Source organism: Equus caballus, chromosome 16 (assembly GCF_041296265.1).
Source record: "Equus caballus isolate H_3958 breed thoroughbred chromosome 16, TB-T2T, whole genome shotgun sequence".
Taxonomy (NCBI): Eukaryota; Metazoa; Chordata; class Mammalia; order Perissodactyla; family Equidae; genus Equus; species Equus caballus.
The window spans coordinates 81,411,421-81,425,195 of NC_091699.1; the positions used below are offsets into that span (position 1 = coordinate 81,411,421).

Here is a 13,775-nt window from a genome sequence, read left to right on the forward strand (position 1 = left end):
TTGGCTGCCAAGAGCTCCCAGCTGCACTGTTCTCTGGAGCCATGACCCCTGGCACTGCCTGGGTTTTGCCCTCCCAGGGGGGTGGCGGGAGGGGCGGAACCAATGACTGACCAGGACACACTGAGTACAGAGCCCTAGCCCCTTGCCTCAAGGTGGGAAAACTTGGCGTCGTGTTCCATCACTCCCATGGAGGAATCTGTGCTGAGGCTGGACTTCCACTGAAACCACGTCCTTGTCCAGCTTCCTCCCCCGCCCTATCCTGCTTCCCTCACAGGTTCACCCTGAGATGGCAACCTCAATAAACCCCTTACACAGGAAACCCTGCCTCAAGCCTTACCTCTAGGAACCCAACCTAAGTGACATCCTTTATTTTTCCTTCCTGACATGTATCACAATTTGAAACCAGATTTGTATGGCTGTTGGTTTAACGCTTGTTTCCCCCACTAAGTGAAGGCAGAAGCCACACTTACCTTGTTTAGTGTCGTAGTCCTGCATCCTGTGAGGTGCGCCCCAGAGAGCAATACACATGCTCTGAGCTGGAAAGCTGCAGGAACTGAGGCGCCACACAGCCCCCCAGCGCCCCCCGCACACCTTCCTCCTTGGGTGTCCTGGTACGTACAGTTGACAGCCACTTTACGACAGCAGCCTAGCATCTCTTGGCGCCCATCCTCCTCAAGCCAGTCCTGGATGGGCAGATTCCAAAGCAGCAGGGAACAATTTGGCCCTGGTTTGGTCACCTAATTCCTGACACATTGAGCTGTGGTTCTGACACGATATCATAGGTCACAAACTTGGCCAGAGGCTATTCCTGGGTGTGGGGGAAGTTCTCAGATGAGGGTCATAAGCCAAGCAGATAAACCAACAGCTATTTTACAGGCATCATACTCTGTTGGAATCAAGACAACTTTTATATTTTACTGGTCTACCAATATTCCCGGGGAAGGCTGGGCCCACAAGCAAGGCTGGATTCATGTGAACATCCACTAAGTTCCCAGACATCAAGGTCTTATATATTACATATCATGAATAAAGTTGTTGTAAAACTCTCATTTAACTAGAATGTGAAAGAAACTATGGCATTCTAGGTACCTTAATTTTTTGAAAAGCTTTGTTTTCTTTTGGTATAAACATTGTTTCTAAACATCCTAACTCTCTCTCTTCCTGGGTTGTCTTTCTTTGGTGACTGAGGGACTGGTGCCTCAGGGTCTTTCTTCTGAGTGAACGACTTCCAGGCAGGACAGAGACGCACAGGGGGAGCTCAGCCTGGATGTGTCTGGCTTACAGGAGAGCAACTACAACCATGTCTCTGACTGGAACTCTAAAAGAAACTCATTTGTTTTGTGATGTACTTTTTCCTCCTAAAAGCTGGGTAAACAAAAAGACCCCGTAAAGAAAGGATGAGAAGAGAGATTTCCATTATTCAGTGTTTTCCTTTTTCAATGAGGGATACAGATGTATAACCCAGGGACTCTTCCTAGAGTTTATGATCTGGGTAGAGAACAACAGACACACCACTCAATACCACTTAACATAGGCAAATAACTCCAGGGGATAAATGTTCATGAATGGGTTCTACAGAATAAAATTTCTTATTCAAATGCATAACTAAATCCTGACTCCACAGTGTTTCAGTTACATCTGAAAGGGCTTTGAGAAAATAAGAAATGCCATTGCTGGATAAAACTAGCAGTCCAGGGGCTGGCCCCACGGCCTAGTGGTCAGGTTTGGCATGTTCTGCTTCGGCAGCCGGGGCTCAGTTCCCAGGTGTGGGCCTACACCACTTGTCAGCAGCCATGCTGTGGTGGTGACCCACATACAAAATAGAGGACGACTGGCACTGATGTTCGCTCAGGGCGAATCTTCCTCAGCAACAAAAACACCAGAATCTAGTGGTCCATCTAGCCAAAGTGGCTAGTGGTCCATTCCCGTGGTACCAAAGGAAGTTGTAGGGAGAGCAAAGGTAACTATTAGATAACCTTTTAATCTGTAAATGTATCCAAAGTTTGAAAATACCATGGGGAATCTTGGGAACCCCTGTAGCCCATGAACAGGCTGTCTATCTATCCACTACATCTATAGGCTTCACACACATCACTCAGAATCTTCTCAGAATTAGGCTGTATGAGACAGTAGTAATTCTCATGTCTGGCTTCCTCTTCTTTGCCTCTCCCTCTCATATCTTCAATCACCATGTTACGGGACACAGAAGAGCGGTTGGGATGCGTTAAACTCTGATAGCAAAGCAAAATCAGAGTTAAAGGCACATGTTTAACCAGTCATGTTCAAACACAAGCCAGTGAATGACGAACTTTAGGGTCAAAGGGCCAAATAGTCTGCATTCCTGAGAACTCTCAATCAGTTCCTCGTTCCGGTGAGTATTTCCACAATGCACTCTGCTGCCACAAACTAAGTGGGTGCACATTTTTGAGTGCTGATCTACTACTAAAAGATTTCAATTAGCAGACTGAAAGAAAACATTTTGTATCTACATATTTTTTAAAAATCCATCCATGAAAAAGGAGCCAGTGTCAGTTTCCTGTGGGGGGAACGTTCTCGTGGAGGTACTGTAAGGCTAAGTCTGTCCACTTCATTTCTTGTTCTTTAACAGATTCTGTGGTGCCGCCATTGTCCTGTTCAGGTTCAGGAAGCTCATTCTGAAAGGGTACAATGGACATTCAGAATGACGGTATACTCCACATTAACAAATGCCTTAAAACACAAGAGCACTTAGAAGTAAAACCTGTGGGGCCAGCCTAGTGGCATAGTGGTTAAGTTCGCATGCTCCACTTTGGAGCCCTGGGGTTCGCAGCTTCAGGTCCTGGGTGTGGAACTACACACCGCTCATCAAGCCATGCTGTGGCGGCATCCCACATACAAAATAGAGGAAGAGTGGCACAGATGTCAGCTCAGGGCCAATCTTCCTCACCAAAAAAATAAATAAATAAAATAAAACCTGTGAGTTCCTAGGAATAGGCAACATAATGATAGAAGTGTATTCCACAGAAAAGAGCTAGAATAAATAGATGTGAGGAAATATTAGAAATATCGCTCAAACATAGGCTGGTCTGCCTCCGTAGGGAATGATGGCATTATGACCCTGGCACTTGTGCAGGAGGCAGTGTGGCAGAGGCTAAGGGCACAAGCTACAGAAGCCACTGGGATCCAAACCCGCGACTCCACCATTTGGTGGGCTACTCGGGCAAGGTATTCAAACCCTTGGGGCCTTTGTTTCCTCTTTGGCAATGAGAGAAAAAGGCAGCCATCAGCCCACAGTACTGCTGTGACGACTAAACGAGGTAATCTAGACCCAGTGCTCAGCACTGCACGGAGCATCCTGTGCTCTAGGAATATGTGCTATTATTATTAGGGCCTAGGAACACTGAGAAGAGCCAATACTAAGTCTCTTTTTAGGAGGCTGCTTTAATAGAATAACACGTTTGCTGACATATTCCTTAAGCACAAGTAACGTATTAAACTATCCTGTACCCAGCATGCCCATTTTATAATGGAGGCAAGTAGGGAGCCCAGAAACTGTAACATAAGGGATACAGGCTCCCCCTAGTGGTGGAGCGGGCAACATAAAACACAGCAAATGAACAATTCACAGCCTACCAGCAATTTTCTTAAAATGGTAAGCCATTCTACATGTAGTGTAGAATCTGGGACAGTTCCCTTATATATTTTTTTCCCAGCTTTATTGCGATATAATTGACACATAACATTGTGTAAGTTTAACGTGCACAACGTGATGATTTGATACACGTATATATTGTGAAATGATTACCACATTAAGGTTAATCATCTCCATCATCTCATAGTTACCATTTTTTTGTATGTGGTGAGAACCTTTAAGATAGTTTCCTTGTACTTTTCCATTTAAATTTATTACTACCAGAACTCTGTTTTGTACCAGAGTTCACTGATATCAATATATTTCTTTTCAATTATCTGAATTTACACTTTTTTAAGAGTTAGCCAACTGTTAATATCCAGACTTATGATTTCCCACTAGATTCCAATTTGCAGGACACAAATATAATAATGTTTTTCTCCTTTAAAATTATGTTCAATATATAAAAACTGTTTTACTTACAATATGTACAAGTATATTTGAATAATACACATCTTACTCTACAAATGTAAGACAGAGTCAAACATGCTTGTACAAATTGAAAAAAATTATTTACTGTAAAGCAGTAATGCCCTCAAAGCAAAAGTTTGGTTCTAATAATTACCTATAGCTGACAAAGCACAAACAAGTCCTTGGCTAATAAATTATTTAATTCAGAGACAGGCAACTTTGTTTAATTTCATCCCATCTGTGGTACACATTCTAAAATAATGTGTCTTGCATTTCACCGCTATTGTCTCCTGCAATGAATGGCAACATACAAAACTGCATGTGTCTGGAAAACAAACACGAAGTATCATAAACACAACCACCTTCATGGTATACTGCAAAAATGGTCACGATTCTCTGCAGCTGCTGCTCTAAAAGGCTGAGTCTATTGCTCCAGTCTTGACCTGGACCGGCCATGTGATTTGCTTTGCCCCACAGCACGCAGCTGCAGTGCCAGTGTGCCAGTTCTTGGCCTAAGCTCCAGGAAGCTTTACAGTTTCCTCTCATGCTGCTCTTGGAACCGAGAGGCCATGTGAAGAGGTCTGGGCTAGTCTGCTGGATGAGAGACTGTGTCCTCGTCACCTCATGATCCCAGCTGACGGCCTACTAACAGCCAGGACATGTGAAAATGTCCTGAATTACCCAGCCATCAGCTAGCTGCTGGCTGACTGCAGAACACGGGCAAGGCCAGCAGGGAGCAGCTAAGCTGGTGAAGACCAGAAGACCCTCTCAGCTGAGCTACAAAGTCATGAGACAAACAGCTGTTGTTTTACACATGGACAAAGAAAACAGTCCAGTGGTTACAGGGGAAGGGGAGGGGGAGGTGGGCAGAGGAGGTGAAGGGGAGCACTTACGCGGTGAGAAGAAATAACGTACAACTGAAATCTCACATTGATGTAAACTATTATGAACGCAATAAAAACAAAAACCAGCTGTTGTTTTAAGCCACTATGTTTTGGGGTGATTTGTTGTGCAGCAAAAGCTAACTGATAGCTTTCCCATGATAGCAGACATGGGAAAAGAGGGATCAGCAACAGGCTAGGTTACAACCAGGAAGTCGGCGTGGAAACTTCCCTCTCCCTTGTCCCCTAGCACACAGATGGTCCCTAAATCCTGCCATAAGCATGTCTGGATTCAGAAATTCCCCTCCACTTTCGTACCTTTGTTCAGGCCCTCCTCCCTTGCCTAGACCACTGCAACAACTTCCTAATTGGTCTCTCTGCCTTGTCACTTGCCCCATTCTCCATGGCACACATTCTCTAACAATGCTGATTGTTTAACTGATTTTCCAAAACCCAAACCTGAGCGTGGCAGACTTCTATTCTGAAGACCACTCATTCCTGGACATCCCTAGGATGAGGTCTATGCATGGCATCAAATACTCTTCTCAAATCTGGTCCGAGCCCAGCTTTCCTGCTGACTTATGTGACGAATGTATTCACCATTCACACTGAGCGCTTCAGCATCTCCCAAAGTCTTTACAAACCCTGAGCCTTCGTACCTCTGCCCCTCTGCTGAGTGCCCGTGTCCACCCCACTAAACTTCTGGTCCTCCCTTCTGACCAGCTTAAACATGACATTTTCTCTGAAGCCTTTCCTGACACCCAACAGGCAACCGAACACTTCCTATACTACATAGCTGATCACGACCCCCAGTTAGAACACTATTTATCACTATGCATTTCTGTGTTACCTCACTAGACCTCCAGTGACAGAATCTATGTCTTATGTTCACTTAGTCTTATGGTACACAGTGGGCTTCAAAAATGCTTGTGGAATGAGAATGAACAAAAGTTTACAGGATCTGGAGCCTCAGAGACCTAGGTGTGAAGTCCAACCCAGACTTCGGCAAGTTCCCCTCTCTGATCCTATTTCCCTCCTGTACAATGGGGACAACACCATCACCCCCACAAGGTTGCTTTAAGGATTAGAGATAATGTACATCAAATTTCAACCTCAGTCCATGGCATAAAACTGATATTCAGTAAGTGGCAACTTTAATTCTCATTATGCTCTCTGTTTTGACTATTTTTCTAAATTCAAACTAAGCTGTGACTTATCATTTGGTGTGTCTTATTCATTGAACATATTATTATCTCTTATTCTTAAATGAAAATGTGGGTGAGCTGAACTTTACTTCTCTGTAAATAGCAGCAGCAGACCGTCTACCTGTAAGCTCTATTTTAGTAATGACGCCTCTCAGGGCAGATGGCATGCTCTAAAGAAAAACAGTCCCTAAGTCCTGATCTCCTTGTTCTTTGTTAGGCCTCTATGACATAAATAGGATTTTTTAATAGGCATTTATAAAAGCAAAACTTTTAGATCACTTATTACATGAAGTTTAGCAAACTCCTTGCAGGTGAGTTTTCCAGAGATCAGGGAAGAAGAGTATTCTAGGAGCCCGTTGGTATACATGCAAAAGAAGAAAAGCCAGGTGTCTTCAGAATATTTTCCAGGGAACCTGGGATAGGCATGTGTTCCAAGAATGCGAGTTTCTAAAAATGTCAACTGAGAAACCACAGGTAGAAAGGTGAAGAAATGTAGTGTATATGCCACTGCTTCCTGTTCCTCTCCACCTTATACATTCAACTCTCATTATCTGCTTTACTAGTTTTGGTGTGGTGGACAGAACATGGCTCAGAAGACCTGTGTTCCAGGCCTGGGAGGACCCCTAGCTGAGCCGGTCATATCAGCTCTCTGAACCACATTTCTCTTCAAATAAAAGTCAAGCTAAATGCTGTCCAGAGGCTTCCAGAGATAGAGGACTCCACAGCTTTGACTTCTCCACCCTGCTAGTTTATTTGTCCACTGATTCCTACCTCTACTAGGACCCACCAGAGCACACCTTTCCCCCATCATCCTCAGCACAAACTAGAGCCTACCAGTGGTATTGCAACATCCTCATAAGGCAGCTTGTCTTCTCGCCAAGCATCGTCAATCAAATCCAAGATTCTTCCATCTCTCTGTACCTCACTGTCCATTCTCCTGCAGCTTTGATGTTGTCAGATCTGTAAGCCAAAGAAGTTATTTCTTAAACATGAAGACTGAGATGATGTAGTCCCACCCTAGGAGTCCCCCGGCTTTTTAGCCTGGATGTGTCTTTTGAGATATCATCACCCTGGGAAAGACTCATCTTCCCATCTGGGTCAGGTGACAACTTATTTTATAAAATAAGATCACAGTCCCTTTCTCCCTCTACCCCAGCTGATGGAGGCTTTATAGTGTACGGCAGAGAGACAACAGACACAGCCCAATTGACACACCAGTGTCTTGTGTGACAGGAGGCCAACATATTTGAGGGCCTCCTTTATGAGGCCACAGCACATCTTGAACGTAGCTTTTCTCTCCTAACTTGCACATTCACCTTTCCCTGTGTGAGACGCCTTTGATGAGCCCTTGATTCATGACCAAGTCTCCCCTCCGGCCCCTCTAGCCTTTCCTGCACCATTTTTACAAAAGTCTCCACCCACCTTGCCTCTAATCTTAGGCATTCTTAGGCACAGGAGCTAAATGAACATACTGAGATAATGCTAAACAGGGTTACCCAAAGCGAGCAACTACAGAGCTGACAGAAATCCTCAGCTGAGCTTGCAAAGGAAGGTGCTTCCTTTCTTAAGATAGCACCCAGCCTGAGCTCTGAAAGGAGCACCTCCAGGTGAACAACAGTGGCAGGACCCCATGCTCTTGTTTCCGCTTCCTTTTGGGGTCCCTTCCTCCGATTCTTAACGCTATACCCCCTTCAACGCCTGGCCCAAGTGGTCAGGATGTTCACTTAGCTCCTTGACCACAGCTGATTCCCCGTTTTTCTCCTAAACAGCTGCAGCCAGCTTGGAGGGTACCTCTGGATCTCGTTCCCAAGTTTGGGCTCTTGCTTCTTCATCACAGGCACCACCCTACTGTGCTACCTGCTACAACGCAGCCATCCTGACAGCCTGGAAGCCAATGACATCAAATGACATCTCAGTCACTCCCAGTTTGAGAATACGAAGATTCATAAAAGAAACAATCTTTAGGGGTGGAATCCAACTCCTTCATATAGGCCTGTGCTTCTCCCCAATAGTAGGATTGCAAGGTAGCCCTAACACCTGGGTAATAATTGTACAGGTTGGAGAGGGGAAGGGTTTTTACCCCCATGATGAGGATCCAGGCAAAACTGAAGCCAAAGGTGCCCAACTACTCCTGCCACCAGTGAACCTGATGAGGTCTTACTGGTTCACTCAGCAATTAATCCAGTATTGCCCAGTGGATAACTCAAATGGAAGGATTCTATCTTTAGGAAACTGACACACAAGGGGTTCCTGCCCTCAGTTCCAGCCGTACCTCTGGAGTCCTGGTCCTACAAGAGCCATCCCTTTTCCTGCTGCTACTCCTTTGTTCTTGCTGCTCTGTCCCCTGGGATACCCTTCTCACTTTTCTATGGTGACCAAAATCAGCCGATTTTCCCAGACAAAGATTCCACCTTCTCTAAGGTTTTCTAAAATCACTGCAGCTTTAGCAGGCACTCTGCCCTGAACGCTTCCTTCTTCTCCTTATGATCCACCAAACAAGCCAGGTCGCCTCTAGGACCGATTGCTCAGGTGTAATTGTCTCCAACTGTTACACATAAATTTTGTTTCAATGCCTCAGCACATCTTTCTCCAATTAGGTCTCAACCTTTGATCTTTTTTCATCTGTTCCTCTTCTAAACACCTCTAACCCTGTCATACTTTCCAGCCTCTGCACTTAAAAGCCTCTTTTCCCCCTCACTAACACTAACGTTTCCTTCCAAACTCAAGGTGGGCATCAATTGTTCAGGATCAACGTCCCACTACCACACTTAGGTGCTAAAGTGTCTTGACTCTTTTTTTAAAAGACCTTTTTAATTTAATTAATTTATTTTTTTTAGGAAGACTGGCCCTCAGCTAACACCTGTGCCCATCTTCCTCTACTTTATATGTGGGAAGCCTGCTACCGCATGGCTTGACAAGTAGTGCGTAGGTCCGCACCCAGGATCCAAACCGGCGAACCCCAGGCCGCCGAAGGGGAGCGCGAGAACTTAACCACTGCGCCACCGGGCGACCCTATGCCTTGACTCTTACGGGGCTGGAAGAGTGGAAAGCATCAAGACAGGCGATGTCCAGGGCACGGCCACTGTCTCGAGCACTCGCCACACTCGACAGAATGAACCCCTCCCAGTTTCCTGAACAAACTCTTCTTACGCACGTGACAGTCGCACCGCCTGGAATGCTCTCTCCTCTTCCTTTCTTCCCAGCTAACCGCCAGTCAGTCTACAAACTCCCAGGTCGCTTCCCGTAGGAGGCCTTCTCCCAGACCCAAGGGTGCGTGATGCCCGCCCCTGTGAGGGTCCCACAGCTCCCCTGGGGCACGAACGGTCCCGATGGGAGCTTGTCACAACGCCCGTGACACGGTCCTTCCTCTGCGCTCTAGAGCTCTGTAAACGCGCAACTACAAGTCCAAAGCAGGAGCGCCTTTCCCCTGCCTAGAAATGACCTTCGCAGGCCACCACCGTCGGCACAGGTGTGGCAGCCCCGGGCCGCAGCTTCCGGCCCGGGGCTGGATGTACCAAACGTGGAGCGGGGACGGGGGGGACGGGCCCTCCACGCAAGTCCTCTCCGCCCGAGCCAGCGCGCGGCAAGGGGACGAGCATGAAGACGAAGTGAAGGCCTCGGCCGACGGGAGCGGGAAAAGGGCGTGGCTGAGGAACCAACGTGTTCCTGCCCCGCTGAAACCTAGGCCAGGGCCGCGGGGAAGCCTTACCGGCGCCCGACCCACGCTGCACCCGCTTCCTCCGGACCCCGCCCTCTGCGTCACGTGACCGGCACGCCCTTCTCTACGACGGCCGGATGTGGGTGAGCCCATTCGCTGGCGCAGAGGGGAGGTCAGGGAGGACGTAGCTTCAATTCCAAGTGAGGGCGTAGTGGGCGGGACTAGCGAGCCGGCGACGGAGCCTGGACGTCAGGTTGGTGGTGACGCGCGTGCGCGTCCCCGGCCGGAGGTAACGGCGGGAAGGCTCGGGGGCGCGCTGCGGCAGCCCGTAACCGCATGTGCGCACGTAGGGCTGGCGAGGGACCGGCGGGTTCTGGTCCGGAGGCCGCCCTGGCTGCGGTGGGGCCGCCGGAGCCCCGGTGGCACGGCCCGGAGCTGGCTTCCCCAGCGGCCCGCCTGCGGCCAGGCCCGCCTCCGCCGCCCCCGCCGCCCCGGGTCCGCCCCGGCGCCCCGCCCCTCGGCCTCGCTGCGCACATCCTGCGGGCCCGCGAAGGCGGCCATGGCCGTGCGGGGCGCGCTGTCCGCGCCAGCCAGGTGGTCAGCGCCTCCCCGGAGGCCGGGCGGCGGGAGGGCGGGGCGAGCTGCTCCCGGGCCCTCACCTTCCCCGGCAGAGCCAGGCTTCCTCCCCGGGGAAGGGCACCCGGCTCAGCCCTCCGCCCGGGCTCGTTGTCCGGTTAGCTGTCTAGCGCAGTTGCGACTTAGGTCGTTGACGGCAGGTGATACCGGTTCGTGTATGGTGGGAAGGTTAGCAAATTTTAGCAAGAGAGTTGTTTTCAAAAGGCTAACGTTAGTACAGGAGATACGGAACTGTGGCAGAAATCGTGAAGGGCTGAAGTTGGGGAACCCTGAACTTACGGATTGTTCCACGCAGATCACGGCTGGGAAATAAATGATAGAGTGAGGGTTTAAAAGGGACGGTTCTTTAGGAACACTTGAATCCTCAAGATGCTTGAAGATAGTAAATCTAGGCTCATAGTGTGGTTTTTCTTATGTCCCTTACAACATAGGAGAGTCTGCTGTCTGTGACTGGTCTCCATTTACAGTGCACTTATTTGCACGAAGTAGTTTTCGTTTTGAGCCTTATGTCCGATTCCTTAAACCAGTCTTTAAAAAAGTTATTTTGTTCCTTTAATAAAGCAGTATTGTAGGGTAGGTATCCTGTAGTTACACAGTTCCCCACATGCTTGCATTTAGTTTTATTTTATAGCTATGGAGAGGAAATCATAATAAGGGTCATCAACTACATGTTAACTTCAAATATATTTACATTTATCCTTATCGTAGCTGTGGCTTGACGATAAGGTGTATGTATTTTCTTATTCAGGATGCAGTAGCATCTTCACATTGATTTTTATCCTGAGCTTTTTGCCCTTTGTGTCATTATCAGTGATCAGGATAGTAAAAAAGACTGAAATTAAAATGGGTTAGAGATTTATAAACATTCAGACAGTCACACTGCCCTTTAAAAGGTACATAGATTCAAGTTTTAAAAATTATTTGTAACAATTGTGTATGTTAATTGTACTGATGCCATTTTCCTTCCATCGAAAGGTGATGGAAGACCTTTGCTTGGTCCTTCGTGTTCTCAATTATGTAGTAGTGCTAGCCGGTGGTGACAGCATCAGTGGTCCACTCTATCAGAGCTTCTTTAAAAGTCAACTTGATTTGAAGTTCAGCTGAAGCCAACATTAACATAAGTTTCAGGAACTGAATTTTTGTTTTTTTATGTTGCATTAGGTTTTTTTCCCTCCCAGAACTAAGTTTGTTTTTTCAGTTTTACAAAACCACAGTATTGTCATTACACCTACAAAAATTTTAAAAATTCCGTAATGTCAGTATTCTTTTTGGGTTCACGTTTCCCCAGCTGTTCCTTAAATGTCTTTTTACGATTAGCTTGTTTGGCTCAAAATCCCATAGAGAGCCACATGTTGTATGTGGTTGATACATCTTTTAAATCTTTTAGCATAGTAGTCCGTTGCTTGTCTTTTTTCCCTGAACATTCTAGGTTTAGCTGATTGCATCCACATGGTATCCTTTAACATGTACATCTATTCCCTTTATTTCCTTTAAACCACTAGTTAGATCTAGAATTGCTCTGTCCACTATACTAGCCGCCAGCCAGCTGTGGCTATTTGAATGAATTAAAATGAAATAAAACTGAAAATTAGTTCCCTAGTGGCATTAGCCACGTTTCAAGTGCGCAATAGTCGCAGGTGCCTAGTGACTACCTCTTGAATGGTGTAGATATAAAATATTTCCATAATTGCAGAAAGTTCTTTTGAACAGCACTGATCTAGGAGCTTGATCAGATTCACCCTTGGTTCTTTTTGGTGGCGGGGCAAGATTTCCTAGATGGTGCAGTACACGTTCTGTTGCATTAATTATCAGAGAGGCACTGACGGCCTCAGATGTCACTCTTTTTGTGACAGTAAGATCGAGCAGTGTAGTGGGTTCAGGTGTTGTTAGCCCAATCCAGCCATCATGAAATTCCCGTGCGCCTTTCACTCCCTGATGGATTCTTTCTGTGGGTTTAGGTTGCCTATAACCATTATTGCATTAGGGGTTGCAAAATGGTGATTTTCTAATTCTGTCATTCCTTCAGTATTTATTAGTTGAAAGTCTTTTATGAAGATGAACTTGCCCCCACCAGCTATTTGAGTACCATCAGGTGTTTGAAATACAGTTTGGGCAGGAAAGGCAAAGAAAATACTTAATTCTTTCCCTCTATTTTCAGACTACAGTAATGAGCTGGTGGCCTAGCAACCTCGAAAGGTAACCATGAGGCTTTTGCCTTTTTAATTTTCATCATCATGAACTTACAGACTTGAAGATGTTTAAACTGTTCCAACCTATTGTAGTCTTTTTTATTTTGTTTTTTTGGTTTTTTTTGATACTCAATTTGTCCTGTCTTTGGCCAGTGGCAGCCCATTTAAGTTGGCTCCTGTCCACTTTGAGATGACCGGTAATCTTTGATAATTTCCTTGTTTTCTGGTAACACCTGTTCCTGGCTCATTTGTCCGTTTCTGGCCACCAAGAAGCCCTTGTTCCTTTGAGTGGGAAATGATGTGTAGCGACTGCAGTCTGGGTGCTGCATGTGCTCTTGCTCCTTGGCCGGTCATCGGTTCTAGATAGTTTGAAAGAGAAATATGCAGACTTCATACTGCTATTTCTGGTTTATGTTTAGTTTTATAGTTTTTTTCTTTGCATATTTGATTTTATATTTGTATCTTTTTCTCTTTTGCTGAAAATCTTAGTCTCTCATGTCATTAACATAATTACTTTTTTCTTATTCTATATTATATTTAACAGTTTCAAACTAATAATAATAGTTTTATTGTTAATGATATGATTCCTGAATAGTGTTTAGGATTTCTTTGTAGTTCTTTTTTATCCTTTTATAACCTACTTGGGATATGTACGGTAAAATCATTGCATGTTAAAGGCATATGAAACAATTTGTTTTATGGTTAGGCTGCCAACTTGATATCTAGTTGATTTATTTCATTTTGTTTCCAATTTTTCAATACTGCTTTTTTTTTCCATTTGGATTTGTTTTATTATATGTAAAACATTAGCATAGTTCCTGTAAAACAAGTACCTGTCAAAGCTACATCCAGACAAGTTTAGCTTTCATCCCTGTTTTCTCCACCCTATTTCCCTTTCTTATAGGTGTCATATTTACTAGTTTTGGGTTTATCCTTCCATAAAAACAAAGGCACCATATATATCTATCTATATTTTTTTTTCTCCTTTCTTAGATAAAAGGTAGTGTTTGCATACACTGTTTTGTATCTTGCTTTTTTTAACCTAATAATATATGAGCTGTAGATCCCTCCACAGAAGTATGTAGAGATGGTTGTCCCTTTTCACAGCTTCGTAGTGTTCCATTG

At 45.7% G+C, this 13,775-nt stretch overlaps 2 protein-coding genes across 55 annotated transcripts in view; one reads left to right on the plus strand and one right to left on the minus strand.

Moving 5' to 3' along the window:
- Positions 1–1,398: 1,398 nt before the first annotated feature.
- ANAPC13 (anaphase promoting complex subunit 13) lies at positions 1,399–10,014 on the minus strand. Of its 5 annotated transcripts, none has more exons than XM_005600941.4 (3): positions 9,877–10,014; positions 7,002–7,127; positions 1,399–2,654 (listed from the first exon to the last, which is right to left on the minus strand). In XM_005600941.4, exons 2-3 carry the CDS (start codon positions 7,098–7,100, stop codon positions 2,529–2,531), a joined length of 225 nt encoding a protein of 74 aa, XP_005600998.1. In that variant the 5' UTR covers positions 7,101–7,127; positions 9,877–10,014; the 3' UTR covers positions 1,399–2,528. The 5 variants fall into 5 exon arrangements, with proteins under 5 accessions (XP_005600998.1, XP_001498426.1, XP_005600999.1 ...); XM_001498376.7 differs by lacking the exon at positions 9,877–10,014 and adding an exon at positions 9,322–9,462; XM_005600942.4 differs by lacking the exon at positions 9,877–10,014 and adding an exon at positions 9,318–9,458.
- The window catches only part of CEP63 (centrosomal protein 63), a 46,297-nt gene continuing 42,190 nt past the window's right edge, over positions 9,669–13,775 (plus strand). For 3 of the 50 annotated variants that reach the window (XR_011426655.1, XM_023619799.2, XM_070236922.1), the window contains exons 1-2: positions 9,976–10,078; positions 12,620–12,657. Coding sequence is in view for 25 of the 50 variants with exons in the window: in XM_023619799.2 (XP_023475567.1) it covers positions 12,629–12,657 (29 nt within the window). In the remaining 25 variants the exon portion in view is untranslated. 50 annotated transcript variants of the gene reach the window in all.

Bases quoted from the DNA above. Each gene is read 5' to 3' on its own strand.
- ANAPC13 (XM_005600941.4), bottom strand. From the start codon at position 7,100: ATGGACAGTGAGGTACAGAGAGATGGAAGAATCTTGGATTTGATTGAC. The intron at 2,655-7,001 runs GTAGGCTCTAGT...GTACCCTTTCAG, and splicing joins AGGATGTTGCAATACCACTG to AATGAGCTTCCTGAACCTGA.